General features: G+C 42.2%; 2 protein-coding genes across 6 annotated transcripts in view; one reads left to right on the top strand and one right to left on the bottom strand.

Moving 5' to 3' along the window:
- Positions 1–1,404, bottom strand: part of FLT1 (fms related receptor tyrosine kinase 1) — a 142,004-nt gene extending 140,600 nt beyond the window's left edge. For 3 of the 5 annotated variants that reach the window (XM_081909312.1, XM_081909313.1, XM_081909314.1), the window contains exon 1: positions 894–1,296. The gene's annotated coding sequence lies outside the window, so the exon portion shown is untranslated. The other 2 variants (XM_081909316.1, XM_081909315.1) reach the window with 2 other exon arrangements.
- Positions 1,405–13,073, top strand: POMP (proteasome maturation protein). The gene is made up of 6 exons (XM_081909477.1): positions 1,405–1,481; positions 4,896–4,993; positions 8,639–8,699; positions 10,861–10,962; positions 11,660–11,753; positions 12,567–13,073. Exons 1-6 carry the CDS (start codon positions 1,479–1,481, stop codon positions 12,632–12,634), a joined length of 426 nt encoding a protein of 141 aa, XP_081765603.1. The 5' UTR covers positions 1,405–1,478; the 3' UTR covers positions 12,635–13,073.
- The last annotated feature ends 866 nt before the right edge of the window (positions 13,074–13,939 follow it).

Raw genomic sequence — 13,939 nt, 5'->3', positions numbered from 1 at the left:
ATTCCCTCCCTCTATTTTAAACCAGTAGTGGAATCATCTTATTAAACAGAGGTTCTTCTTTGTGGAGGCAGATGCACTGTGTGCACACTAATGCCATTTATTTCTGAGGCTCATAATTCTGAATCATATTTCCACCTGCTCAGGCTGGGTCACGCCAAATTTGATTAGGCAGAATACCTGCCCCCTTAAAAATTATTTACATTATACTGTCTCTCAAGTGCATTTAACCCCCCCCCCCCGCGGGAACTCACAGGAACTCCTTCCCGGCACCTCTCAGGTGAGCACCATTACCATTCTCGGAGAACAAAGGAGTTGTTCATTGCGAGTTGTGGCACCTCTTTTTCTAGAAAAATAGCATTGGGCCTAAGCATGACCTTTAATATAGCAAAAGAAGTGGCTTTGTGCCAGAGGATACCTGGGTAGGCCCTTTCCCCTCACCTGAGAGCAATAATAGAGTGGTGTGTGAGACGCCAGAGGGAGAGCCATGCTTGTTTTCTGCTCTCATCCAACCAAGGCTGTGTGACTATGGGACAAGCAAGGCGTGGTGGGGTGTCAATGCTAAGCGCCCCTGCATGGTAGGCTCAGGTTATGTGTGTAAAATGAACCATATATCATAAAAACACCACAGTCTCCACTGAACAGAGATTGAGGTGGCATGCAACTGTGTTGTTGTTTTTTGAACACGTTACTGAAGTAGGACGCTTAAGAGTGGCCAGTAGAAAGAATATCCGCTTTATTGATTTTTACAGTGTATTGGTATTATACAAAACTTGTTACTCGCTTTTCATTGTGAAATCACCTCCAAGCAGGATACAATACCAAGACGGTAACACAGCAAAATCAAACAATTAAAGCAAACAAGCCAGAACGCGTTGACTTAAGCAGCCACTTACAAAGCGCAGCTGAACCCTTTCTGAGGTGTTCCAAGGTTGCGCTGAGGTATTTTTTTGCCCGAGTTTTCACTGGCGCCAACACGTTATTTTCAATTATAGGGCTATAACGCTTTCTTGGTCGCTTAAGCGTTTTTAAAGGGCTGTTACTCGACTTTGAACCGCTGCTTTTGTTTCTCAGCTTAAAATAAAAAAGTCAGCTTAAAAAAAATGCCTCACACGTCGCCTTTATTGCATTTTACTGGAGTTCTGCTGTCTCGCTCCGTACCGGGGCGCTTCAGACAGTTATAATGGTATTATCAGCTAGGGGCGTATTGAACCTTTGACGCTGAGGGAAGAGCTGCGGGCGAAAGAAGGGAAACACCTCGCGCCGCTCCCCTCACGCTCCCTCGACACGACGCCGAGAGGCGGGAGCCGTCCTCTCTTTCGGCGCCAGGACGAGCCGTTTACTTCGCCGGCCTTCGCTCGTTCCCGCCCGAGCTTTAACACTTCTCGCGAGAGGCATCCTGTGCGCGCGCACGCACGCGCGACGTCACTGCCCTCGGTCGTAGCTGGCGGAAGGAAGAGGGAGCGAGTGACGGTGCAAAGATGGTAAGCGGCATTCAGTCAAGGAACGTGGTCTTGGGGCCGGGTCACCCTGGGGGCGTCAGGCGAACTGGCGTCACGATAGCCGGGCGGGGGAATCCGGGGGGGGGGGTCCTCTCTCTATCTCTATCCGCCTCACGAACATAAGAAGCTGCCTTAACGCCGAGTCAGAGCCGTTGGTCCACCCAGCTCGGTATTGTCCGCACTGACTGGCAGCGGCTCCCCGGGGTTTCAGGTTACGGTCCCTCCTAGGCCCACCTGGAAGTGCCGGGGACTGAACTCGGAGCTTTCTGCGTGCGAAGGGGGTGCCCTTCTCACTCAGCTGCGACCCTCGCTCACTCTCTATTCGCGGCCGGGCTGAGGCTGGCCTGGGGAATCCTAATGAGAGATGCCCCCCCCCGCGTACACTTCGCATTGAAGCCCCCTCTCTGTCCCTCACGACATGCGTTGTCTGAAAGGGGTTCCCGCCTGCTTATTCCCCGGGCGTCCAGACGTGTCCATGCCTTCACCGTGAAGAGGGAGCTGGGAATTCATGGCCTGGACGCTGCTATAAGTGGATTCGCCAGTGCCGGATTTACTTGTAAACTGAAGAAGCTATAGCTTAGGGCCCCACTCTCTTGGGGCCCCCCAAAAAAATTAAAGGGGAAAAAAGCTAGATGTACATTTCCAAAATATACGATAAAAAGTAAAATAAAACCTATATACAGCAATAGTGTTTTGTGTTGTGTAGGATCCTATGATGTAAGTAGTGGGCCCCGCATATATTCAACACAAAAAACCAACAATTTGTTGTTGACAAAGGACAGCTGGACATATAAAGGGCCCCATTACCTTCAGTAGCTTAGGGCCTCATCAAACCTAAATCCAGCCCTGGATGTGCCCTTTGAGATTTATTTATTTTTAAAAAAATTGTTCCAGCTTCTTTTTGCTTCTCTCTGTCCAGATTTCCCTTTTTATCACAGTTACTCAGCAACCTCACTTATTTGTATTTACTGGAGTAATGCTCTTGAGTAGGATTGTAGCCTTTTTCTTTATGTGTGTGTGGGGGGGGGGGCTTTAATACATAAATGTAGCTGGTGAAACTCCTCCCAGCAAGTCACTCTGTGCCAAAAAAGCATCACTTGCTAAATTTCTGTATGGTTTTTCCTGAGATGGAGATGTGTAATTTTTTTCTTTGCTCGTCATATTTCTGCATGGTAGGCTTTTGTCAAAAGCACAGAGGAAGAAAAAAGATCAGCTGGTGTCAGATACATCTGGCATCCTCCTTTGTATTCCCCATGAACTACAGGTGGCGAATTCTATACAATATAGTACAGATATTGACTCTTCCAGCACCAGGCTGTCAGTGAGGTGTAGTGGAGAATATAGCAAACATCCATATAATGTAAATTCATAGCAAGAAGAAATGGTAAACAGAACAGCCACAGGTAGAAACATTCCAATTAAAGATAAAAAGGAATTGCATTGTGGGGTAACTGTTATCATACACAAGTTGTTGCTTGGTTTCACCATTGGTGTAATGGGTAGAAAGAGTTGTCACAATTGATATAGAAAGTACAGTGCTGAAATGCACTATCAACACCTGGCTATCACCTGGCACTATCAACATAACTTAAGGGATGGTGTAATATTTTTAAGGGGAAAAAATTAACCCACTCCAGAGCAACAAAATACATTTCCTCTCTTATGGGCCTACTCTTCATTTGCCAGTGTTGCTGGGTCACTGTCTACTGGCCATTCCGAAGATTTTGCAGGCTTACATTGCAAACATCTCACTTCCACAGGGAAGCAATAGAACAGTTGTGTCAGTGTCGCTGTCGGAGGGATTTCCTGCAGTTCAGTCCTTTTATTTACTTAATCTATCCAATTTCAGACCCTGTGCTGTAATAATTCAGCTTGCTTTTAATTTATGCACTCCAAATATTTGCAAAATGGAGGTGTATGTTTGTGTAAAGGAAGCGCCTGGAGATTCCAGCCAGGATTGTGTGTGGTGCAAAAAACTATACAGACTTATTGCAAGAGACACAAACAATGTACAACTAAAATAAACAAGAAAAGCTGATGGTGGGAAAGGAAACAGAAATGCTGCTTATACTTGCTGGAATCCTGACTTCTAGTGCAGTCTCCTGTCCGGTAGCCCATATTGCGTCAGTTTGTATGTCTGTTCATAAATCAGTCTGTTATGTATCCCCTCACCTTTTTTGTGGACTTTTTTCCTGGTTTTTGTCTACTGCGGTGTGTTATTAATAGTAACTAACTGCTCACAACTGCATATAAAGTTCCAAAAATGTGTAAGAGTCTGATCTCTTTCATAGAGAAGAAATTGATATGCTGGACAGAACAATGGAGAATAATAGTGTTCTCTCTGTGTTACAAATATTAACTAAGCTGATTTTAGGCCCGCTATTTCTGTTGCTTTATTTTTCTTATCTCTGCAGAATTAACATTGTAACACATTTATTTCTTAAGCACATTCTTGAAATCAAGAGGCAAGCAGAGTACCCAATATAAAAGGCCTGACAGTGCTCATTTTTCTCTTCCCACCTGCTTTGTACAATTGATGGAAGAACGCCTTTTTCCAAACCAGGTGGGCAGACTGGCACCTGGGGATTAGTAGGAAAGTGCTTACATTTTCATTAGCAACAGTCTGGTTGACCTAGGCTTGCTATATTAGAATTGCTTTTGGAGAGTTTGGTCAGAAGACCACTTCAAGAGCATCAGAGTGAGATTTAGAACATGAAGAACAAAGCAGTGTTCAGCAAATTAGAATACTTACATGCAAGACACCTGAGAGATTGTATTTGGGTTTAAACTCTTTTACATACCATGAGCAGCAAGTAAGTGTTATTGGGGACCACCATGATGAAGCCATTTATAGACAGTTTGAGAATAAATCACAGTGGATTATAGTAATAATTTTATTATTTATGCCCCACCCATCTGGCTGGGTATATTCCCCAAACTGAAATTTGTGTCCATATTTGGTAGATGAGGTAACTTTGGGAGTCAACACACATGTATTGCTTTATTTTCTACAGGTCTTGTCTGCCTTCTAAAGTAGCCTAAATTTTGATTGGTGTGATCTTTATTTAACAAAGTTACTAAATTAGACCCCATGGGTGGGATTCATCTAAGAAGCCCCGTGCAAAGAAGCCCCGTGCAAGGTCTTCTGCTTGCACAGAGGGATTTTGCCTTTCTCTCCATGCCCCCTAGCATTGGCGCTGGGAGAGTTGGGAGCACCCCCAGAACAGTGCAGTTGGGAATCATTCTGTCCAGCAAGCTGAAACGCTTGCACAGAGGGAACATTTATAGTAGCGCAAAATTGAATTCCACCCCTTGGAAACAAATGTATCTAGCAGCAGTCATTTTGAAAGCATTCTTGAGTTGTACATTCCTAATAGTAACTTATTTCCGTTTCAGAATACCAGAGCATTTGGATCTCAACTGAAGGACTGTGTTCCAGTTTCTGATTTTTCAGCTGCTGGAGCATTTGAAAGCTGCGATGTGATAAATAGAGGGTAAGCACTAGAAAGCCATTGAAATACTTTGGTGAATTCCTTGTGTGCCTTGATGACGGAGATCCAAAGTGTGTTTGAAATGGTTTTTCTCTGCCTCCTGGATGAATTGTGTCCTTGGTCTGCTTTTCTTCAAGTGGGTTGTGCAGAGGTGGCTTGGTCAATACTGTTGAGAGGAGAGGGGGAAAAGAAACTCTTACTTCCCCACTCGCAAATGAATCCCATCAATCTGCAGCAGTGCTTACCTGGGAAGGTGGTGAGCCCCAAATAGGCCATCTCCACCTCTTCTATCCATCTTGGATGAAGGACTGCAGTAAGAGGAGAAGTCTCCACCCTGCACCTCTGACTTCAAAAGGAAAGGGAGCTCATCTCTCCCACGTGGGCTGGGCAGTTCCTTAGATACAAAACATTTGTTTACTAAATATTTGTGTGAGGTGATCTTCCAAAGTTACACCCAGTTATTTGTCTTCATAAATTTATTGACAGTAGGAGCCTTAAATATACATTCTTTCCACAGAATTGTGGAACTAAAACTGGATCCATCCAAGATTTTGTGTCCGTCTCCAGAGCGCTTCCTGCTTGCCTGAAGTGGAGGAGCCAGTTCAGCCTCTTGAACTGGGTGGAAATCTCTTTGCCTTCCTTCCTCCAGAAGCAGACAGAACTGCAGTTTCCCAGCAGCCTGCCTCATGGAATGAAGGGACCACGTGAATGTCAGAGCTCCTACATAGCGGGAACAGGGTGAACTTGGTTTGGCCTAGTTTGAAGGTGGAATTTAGAAACTGATCCCATTCCCCTGAGACTCTGGACAGAATCTTTTCATAGGTTAGGCTTGACAAGAAGAGAACTCTCTTCTGTCAAAACAGACCAGTGGCAGCATTAATCCGTAAACAGACCCTGTGTTGCAATATAGACAAGCTGAACAAAATAACAACACGATGGCAATGGCCAATAACAATGGCACTAAACACTATTTATAGACTAATACAAATGATCAGAAATTGCAACCAAAGTCTCTAAATCTTCTTAACCACTTGCGGTAGAATAATTCAAAAGTTTGATGTATACATAATCAGTCACCAAATATCGCCGGAACAGAGTTTCCGGATAGCCAGTCTGTTTCGTTCAATGCTTCATCAGCCAATCTTGATCAATTCTTCACCAGCCAGACTTGTAAAAATTAATATGAGAAGTCATAGTATCACATGAGCACTGATCCAGAGCATGTTTTCTGCAGCGTTTATATTTACTTACATGTAAGATTGGCTTGTTAAGAAATTGAACTGCATCCTTCTCATCTTAATTCTTACAAGTCTGGCTGATGAAGAATTGCTCAAGATTGAATTATTCTTCCATGACTGGTTAAGAAGATTTAGAGACTTTGATTGCAATTTCTGATCATTTGTATTAGTCTATAAATAGTGTTTAATGCCATTGTTATTGGCCATCGTGTTGTCTTATTTTGTTCAGTGGCAGCATTAGGCATGCAGCGCTTCTGCATATATGTAGGCAGTCATTCCACTAAATACGTGGGCAAGGCATTAGGACTAGTTAAAATAAACCATAGCTCTTTCTTTGAGATGTCTCGTGAAATGACAGGCAACATGTTGAGCTATATATTTGCTATCAAATGTAATTGATAGGATGGACAATAATGTCCTAAGTAATCTTTTTTTACATTGTCCCTGTGATTTCCTCACATGTGGCATTAAACAAATCTGAATTTATATATTTAAACCTGCAATACTCCTTACAGTTTTGGCAATTTAAAATGTATACCCCGCACAATTTCTCCAAGCTATTATCTCATTTATTTAATGGATATTTTGCAACCACAGAAAGAATACAGGCAGAAGAAGGCAGTCATTTATACTATCTGCATCCAGGGAGCTCATCCCTGATTATCAGTTAAATAAATCTTGCTCTGCTCCCCTGTATGTTGTAGGTATTTTAAGAACCTTCTCTGGGGACACCGCTTGTTTATACTGGACTTTTGTCAGGCTTGTTGGACATCACCAAAACACCATGCGAGCAGCGTGCATGCTTCTGTGGCGACACTGCAGAGTAAACACTACAGTGGTGATCAAGTTTTATTTCAGAAAAATTGTCCACCATTGTTTATTACTTTTAATGAAAATATGCCGTGCCTTTCAAACTCAAGGGACCTTCCAGAATTGTCATAAAGATACACAGACAAATAAGACCACCTGAAAAACAGATAAACAAAAAAGCATTGGAAGCATTAAAATAGGAGACAGGAAAAAATACAAAAGCGGATGATCTTCTCGTGGATAAGCTTCAAGGTCCTTGCATAATGCTACAACAGTTTCTTGTTGAACTATTCAATTTCCCCTGTAATGTCATCTCAGGATATTTCTGAGCCGAAGATCCATTATGTAATTTTTCCTTAAGATGCCAAAGTGGACTTTGAATGCATGATGAATTCTGAGTCCTTGGTTGGGTAAATGGGTATATTAAATGTAAATCTGAACATAAAAGGGCCGCTTACCCCTGTAAATTTTCTATTTTTCCTTTGAGATGTGAATTCCAATTTGCAATTATACTTACACAATATCTGACCAGTAACTTATTCAGTAGGGCAATAAACAACTGTGTAATGCATATTATTTCTGAGCATTTTAAGTTGTTTTTCTCTTGTTTTTACACTTGTCTTAATGTTTTTAAGTCACTTTGACTTCATCTTTCTGGAAAAAGCAACCAAATAATACATGAATAAGGCCAGATCAAAGATGAATTGCGCTCAATCAAAGAGTAGTATATCCTGTATTGCCCTATATACAATTAACTTAGAGAAAGGTTCTTATTATAGAATTTTCCAGGTGCTCAGTCAGAAGATTTTAAAATCAGATGGTTGTAGCCATTATGGACAGGTTTGTTACATATCAAATAGCTTCAAATGGACTAGTTTTTGACTCAGAACAGTGTCAACTGCCAGAGGTTTTTTTAAAACAACAACAACTAAGTGAACTGTACAGTTTCAAGCTTCAATAATTTGCATATCTGAAAATGTAAATGTTCATCTTACTCTGGGTTTGTTCTATTTGGGGTTTTTTTGTTTGTTTTTTTGTAATTTATATTGTTCTGGCTCAGATCACTGAAAAAGAATGCAAAAAACATTGCTAAGGATGACACGTAGTTGTACTCAGGTTGAGTGGTGACTGTTCATTTTGTTTTGCCTATAAAATAAGAAAGGTAAAAAGTTTTATTATACATTAAACTAAAGCCAAAGTTGACAACTCACTCCTGCACACGAACTGACCCAGACCCTATGATCATCATCTGAGGCCCTTCTTCATGTGCCCCCTAACCCAGCAAGCCTTGAATGAAGGGTGGTATACAAATTAAATAAATAAATAAATAAAAGCCCCACTGTAGATGGGGAGACTCACTTCCAAGAGAATATGCAAACAGGCATTAGACTTTACAGTATTTGTTTCCTGCACACACATAGCTGGTATCATTACTTCCACCCTACTAAAGAAGAGAAAATAGTTCTTTTATGTATTCTATGCCATTAATTCCAGACTTCAGAGCCACAAAAAATTTACCTGGAATTGCTGTCCAAAATATTTTGTGAATGATACTTTGAGATAAAAGTTGCAGTACTAATACTGTACATTGTTTTTATAGCTTTACAAATGTGAAGAGTGAACTTTTCCCTGTTCATCCTTTGGAACTATCAGAGAAAAATGTAAGTACACTTCATCTTTTTAGACTGTAAACAGTGCAAGTGGTACACAGTTGCCCCATATCTTACGCCAGGGGTGATGTGTATATGTGAAAACCATGTGCAGCCAAAACTGTGTTGCCATTGGATTTGCCCCACAGCTAGCTGTTGAGGGTAAGGTAGCTGGTGAGGAGAAGAGAAAAAGAGAACTCCTGTCATTCCTAGAGCCAGAGCGCTAAGTGGGCCTTGCCTGAGAAACAAGGACGAGAGCTTAAAATCTCTTTTTGTGCTGAATCTGCTTGGAGTTCCTTGGCGGAAAAACAGTTCGATACACTCTTGGCCTTGCTTCTCAGGCAAGGCCTGCTTGGTGTGCTGGCTCTGGGAATGTTAGGGATGCTCTCAGGGGACAGTCCATCTTCCTGTGGGATTTATTGCCCATGCATAGTTAAAATCATGCAAGTTAAATATGTGTGTGACGTGGCCTTACTATACACTTTTTTCAGTTAACAGTGGATATAAAGGTAAAGGGACCCCTGACAGTTAGGTCCACTTGTGACCGACTCTGGGGTTACAGCGCTCATCTCGCTTTATTGGCCAAGGGAGCCGGCGTACAGCTTCCGGATCATGTGGCCAGCATGACTAAGCCGCTTCTGGCGAACCAGAGCAGGTCACGGAAACGCCATTTACCTTCCCACCGGAGCAGTACCTATTTATCTACTTGCACTTTGACGTGCTTTCGAACTGCTGGGTTGGCAGGAGCAGGGACCGAGCAATGGGAGCTCAGCCCGTCACAGGGATTCAAACCTCCAACATTCTGATTGGCAAGTCCTAGGCTCTGTGGTTTAACCCACAGTGCCACCCACGTCCCTAACAGTGGATAGAAAACTGTTAATTTTACAGGACAGATACTTTTCTAACACTTGGCTCCAGCTGTGTTTAGGGGGCGAAACTGAAACCTAAAGGCTGTGCTCCCAAAGCTACTTTCATAGGAGTAAGCCCAGTTGGGATTGGTAGGACTTCTGATCAGTGTATGGGATTATATTTTCAGTTGGCGGTCTTCGCTATCGGAAAGCTTTCAACCCATCTTGAAAGGGCAGATCCAAGCTGGTTGAACAGTGCATGATGAGCAGTACAGAAGCGTGGCATAGGAGGTGGCACAGAAATAATGTGGTTATTGTAGTTCATAAATTGATGTATATTAACAGAGGGTCTTGAAAAGAGATTTGAAGGGGGAAAAGAAATGCATGTTTGCAGCATGAGGAGCAAAATGTTAGCAGCCACAATGATGAATGTGGGAGAGAGAGACAGTGGGGTTGATAAGTGACTCGGTAAGGAAAGGAAGAAAGGAAAGTTGAAACGGAGATGTCATGAGGCAGAAGCATAGAGGCTATCTGCCTTTATCCCCCACAATCTCCACAATGGCTCAAACATGCATGAATTTTTTCTTCTTGTTTACACACTGTTCAACAGTGGAGCCTGAAAGAAGCAAAAGAATCTTTTGAAATGCTTTTACTTACCACCCTTTTTGTCAGTGTAACTTATGGTGGGTTGTTAGGTCACTTGACTGAGCTGAATGGAGTTCAGAATATGGGTCAGTCTCCTCCTTCCCCATCCTGCCATTTCCCAGGAACAGCCCCTTTTCAGGACTTACCTCAGCCTCAGGCGGGATAGAGAATTTAGTCCAGCATATCTCCAGCTGAGCCAGGATGAGTCAGACCTGCTCATTCCAAACTCCTCTCATTTCATTGGATCTTGGGTTTGGAATGCTCCCACAATGGGCTTGGATAGTCAGATGGATGGATCACTCAAGCAGCTATAAGATGGCAAATAAACACACACCCTTCTCTCACACACACCCTTCTGTAATTAGTCAGATGTTAGCATTCCTTCAATACTGAAAGTAATTCATTTAACATTAACATGAATGGGATTTGGGTTATTTGGCAGTATTTTACTTTCACCATGAGGTGGAGTCAGATGTACTCTGCTTGCCAGAAACAGCATGTTGTGGTGGATTGATAAGGGTGCGTATAAATTCCAGCTTTTCTTTGAATGAGTAGAAGTATTTAAAGTAAGCTAGGAAAATACGTTTATGTGAAGCATTATAAACATTTTTTAACATGGGAAGTCACATTTCCCCTATTGTTCTAGAACACAAGTATATTTTTAACCCTTTGTTTTGTAGTTTACCTTGAATCAAGATAAGATGAATTTTTCTACTCTGAGAAATATTCAAGGGCTGCATGCACCGCTGAAGCTGCAAATGGAATTCAAAGCAGTGAAGCAGGTATGCTTTTTCATTTCTTTTCAGTAATTTGTTTTGCCCAGCATAATGTTTTAAAAGCACCTGATAAAATAGCATTAGCTTCTTACTGGTTTTACTGATTAAGACTTAAAACCACTGTAACATCAGTGATTCATTTGAACTGAGAAAGCTCCGGAGTTGAACATTTTGAACCGGGGGGAATGGAGATAAAGGGGAAGATCTGAGTCATTTTTCTCATAATCATCTTGTCACATAGGACTGTCACCTGATTAAATTAATCTTGCATCACAATCCTGTGTATGTTTACTTGGATGTAAGCCCCAATAAGAGGTTTATTTTCAGGTAAGAACACATAGGATTGCACCACTAGTTAATTAACCATTATCAGTTTATTCAATTAAGTCTACATAAATATTATAAACTAGCACCATTGAACTCAACAGGTCCTTCTTCTCTATAGACACATATAAGATTGTACTTATGATCAAGCAAGGCTTCATGTTGCAACTATAGCAGACCTGGATAGCTCAGCTGGTTAGAGCATGGTGCTGATAATACCAATGTTGTGGGTTTGATCCCCGTATGGGGCAACTGCATATTCCTGCATTGCAGGGGGTTGGAATAGATTATCTTCAAGGTCCCTCATTTGGGTAGTAATTACGCATGCACAGTTTATTTATTGAACGAAATCTCCCTGACCAACTGTTGTACTTTATAGGCCCAGCGTCTTCCTTTCCTTAATAGTTCTAACCTGTCCCTGGATATCTTGAAAGGCAACTATGACTGCATTGGTTTTGAGGATATCCTGAATGGTAAGGAAAATTCCAAAAAATTGGGAGAAATCTAGTATTTTAAAGCTACAGGGAAGAAAATGGATCGTAAAGATCACAAGACATCTCTAAGCCTCAGGCCCTGTTCAAAGGTTGCTGCATCAATATGAAAACCACTTTTCACATGCTGGGGTCCCACTATGTAGCTATGTGCTACACATGACTGTTGCAACTGTATTACTGGGAAACAACTGCATTTTTTTGTGCATTTATATCCCACTATACTTTTTTCATGGAATCCCAAGACTACATATATGTGGCTTCCAATCTAAGCATTAAGCAGACCCAGACCTACTTAGCTTCAGCAAGATGGTGGCCTAGTGTGCCTTCACACTGTACTATGGGATCCTCATGACTGGCCTGTAGCCTTCCCATAGGTAGCAGTGTCTGGTTGGCTGCTGTGAGGAAACAGGAGACACTCAATAGGCCTTCTGATACAGAAGGGCTTTTCTTACATGGGTGAGCCCAAGCAAGTGCCTATGCAGAATTTGTTTTCATGAGTACAATCCAGGGCTCGCATGAGTTCTCCACTGCTGATAAAAGGTTTAGTTAGAATTTATCACCTGTTGCCAAGGGAGAAAACACTGGCCTCCGTCCAGGCCCTTTTCCCCAACCCTCCTACGCGAACAGTTAATTAGAGGTGTGCTGATCTGTTTTCAGTTCATGTGGGGTGCAGGGGGTTGAGTGGAGCAAATAGCGAGCCTTCTGCTGTACTTAGTTAAAAGTTGTATCTTGCATGATGATACTTGTTCTGTCAAAGTTGTGGATTACTAAAATATTAAACCTGTTTTCCAGATCCGGCACAGAGTGAAGTAATGGGAGATCCTCATCTTTTGGTTGAACACAAACTTGGTTTATTATAATGCACACATACTCCATCCTTCTGTTCATGAAAATGTTTCTTACCTGTGTCCCTGTAGGTTCAAGTAAACCATATTAAAGATAGCCGTACAGCGCTTGTTTTGATACACACAATCTCTCACCTACCTTGATAAAAAAGGCACATTAAATGCTTAAATATATTACTTTTGTTCTGTGTTTACTGTCAGTAGAAATGTCTTGTAATTGGGTATTTTTTAAAATTGGGAAATACATCTCTATTCAGGGCAATTACTGTTTCATATCTGGAACTGTAGACATTAAAAAGTCTATAGAAAAAGGACATTTTAGATTGAATGTTCTTGTAAAAGAACCTTTTGCCATATATAACCCAGGTATTTGCTGTTTAATCTTTCTTTCCTTGTGCTTGGTGACTTGACATGCCATCTTTTAAAAACAATGAATAAAATTTTCTATAAATGCTGTGACTTTTCAAAATATTTAGTCATATCTCCGAAGTTCCTCACCTCAAGCAGCACCTGCTTCCATTACTGAGCCATTCCGTTTCACCTTAGCCTAGATCTGTTTACTCTGTTCAAAACCAGAACCGGCCTAACTAGCTGGGATCCTCTACTTCCAACACCACTGCCCTGCCAGCTGAAATGCCACCCACCCTTCACAGATGGCACCCTTCCTCACTCATGTACAGAACACACAGGTCAACATACAGTGTTGACATCCATGTTGAGGTGCTGTCAACTTTGGCTTCTTGGAGGAAATGTAGTAATATACCAGCTAACAGTCCTATTCCCAGTGGTTGCCCTAGAGCAGAGCTTTCCAAACTCTTTGTTTTGTGACACGTTAGTGTGTTGGCTGCAGTGTCCAGATGCGTCATGCAAATGCTCCATACGCTCCTCCTGGGGCTGGAAAAGGGTCAGTTTAACCTCTGGTTTGCTAGTAAAGCTGAATTCCTGTGTCATGAACGCTCTGCCCCTAGAGCATGCTGCTCTGTAATAACCACATTCCCTCATCCTAAAGCCGTAATAATCAAAGGTTCTTGTAAGGAAAAGCAGCAAATGACAGGTCTCTTGAAAGCCAAGGGGAACCTTGGGACCAAATGGCAAAATGGGTGGACACCAGTGTACAGTAGGCTATGCAAGTCAGGTTTCCCCACAAACATCCACCCTCCATTTGGTTAAGCAAGAGGCAGTATCCCAATTCAAGGATTCCCTCCTGCGAAACAAAAGCACTTGAGGCTGGTGTGGAGTCTCAATGACTGAGTAGAGAAGCCTGGAGGGGTGTGTGGCTGTATTCCTCCCTCAGGCCTGAGGATTGCCACTCACGATTTA

This window comes from Podarcis melisellensis (genome assembly GCF_964234715.1).
Source record: "Podarcis melisellensis genome assembly, chromosome: 4".
Lineage (NCBI taxonomy): Eukaryota > Metazoa > Chordata > Lepidosauria > Squamata > Lacertidae > Podarcis > Podarcis melisellensis.
This window is presented reverse-complemented; position numbering and strand designations above follow the sequence as displayed.

What these genes read in the sequence shown, in the direction of transcription:
- POMP (XM_081909477.1), top strand. An exon ending in TGGAACTATCAGAGAAAAAT is followed by an intron (nt 8,700 to 10,860) that starts GTAAGTACACTT and finishes TTTGTTTTGTAG; the next exon opens with TTTACCTTGAATCAAGATAA. An exon ending in TTTTGAGGATATCCTGAATG is followed by an intron (nt 11,754 to 12,566) that starts GTAAGGAAAATT and finishes CCTGTTTTCCAG; the next exon opens with ATCCGGCACAGAGTGAAGTA.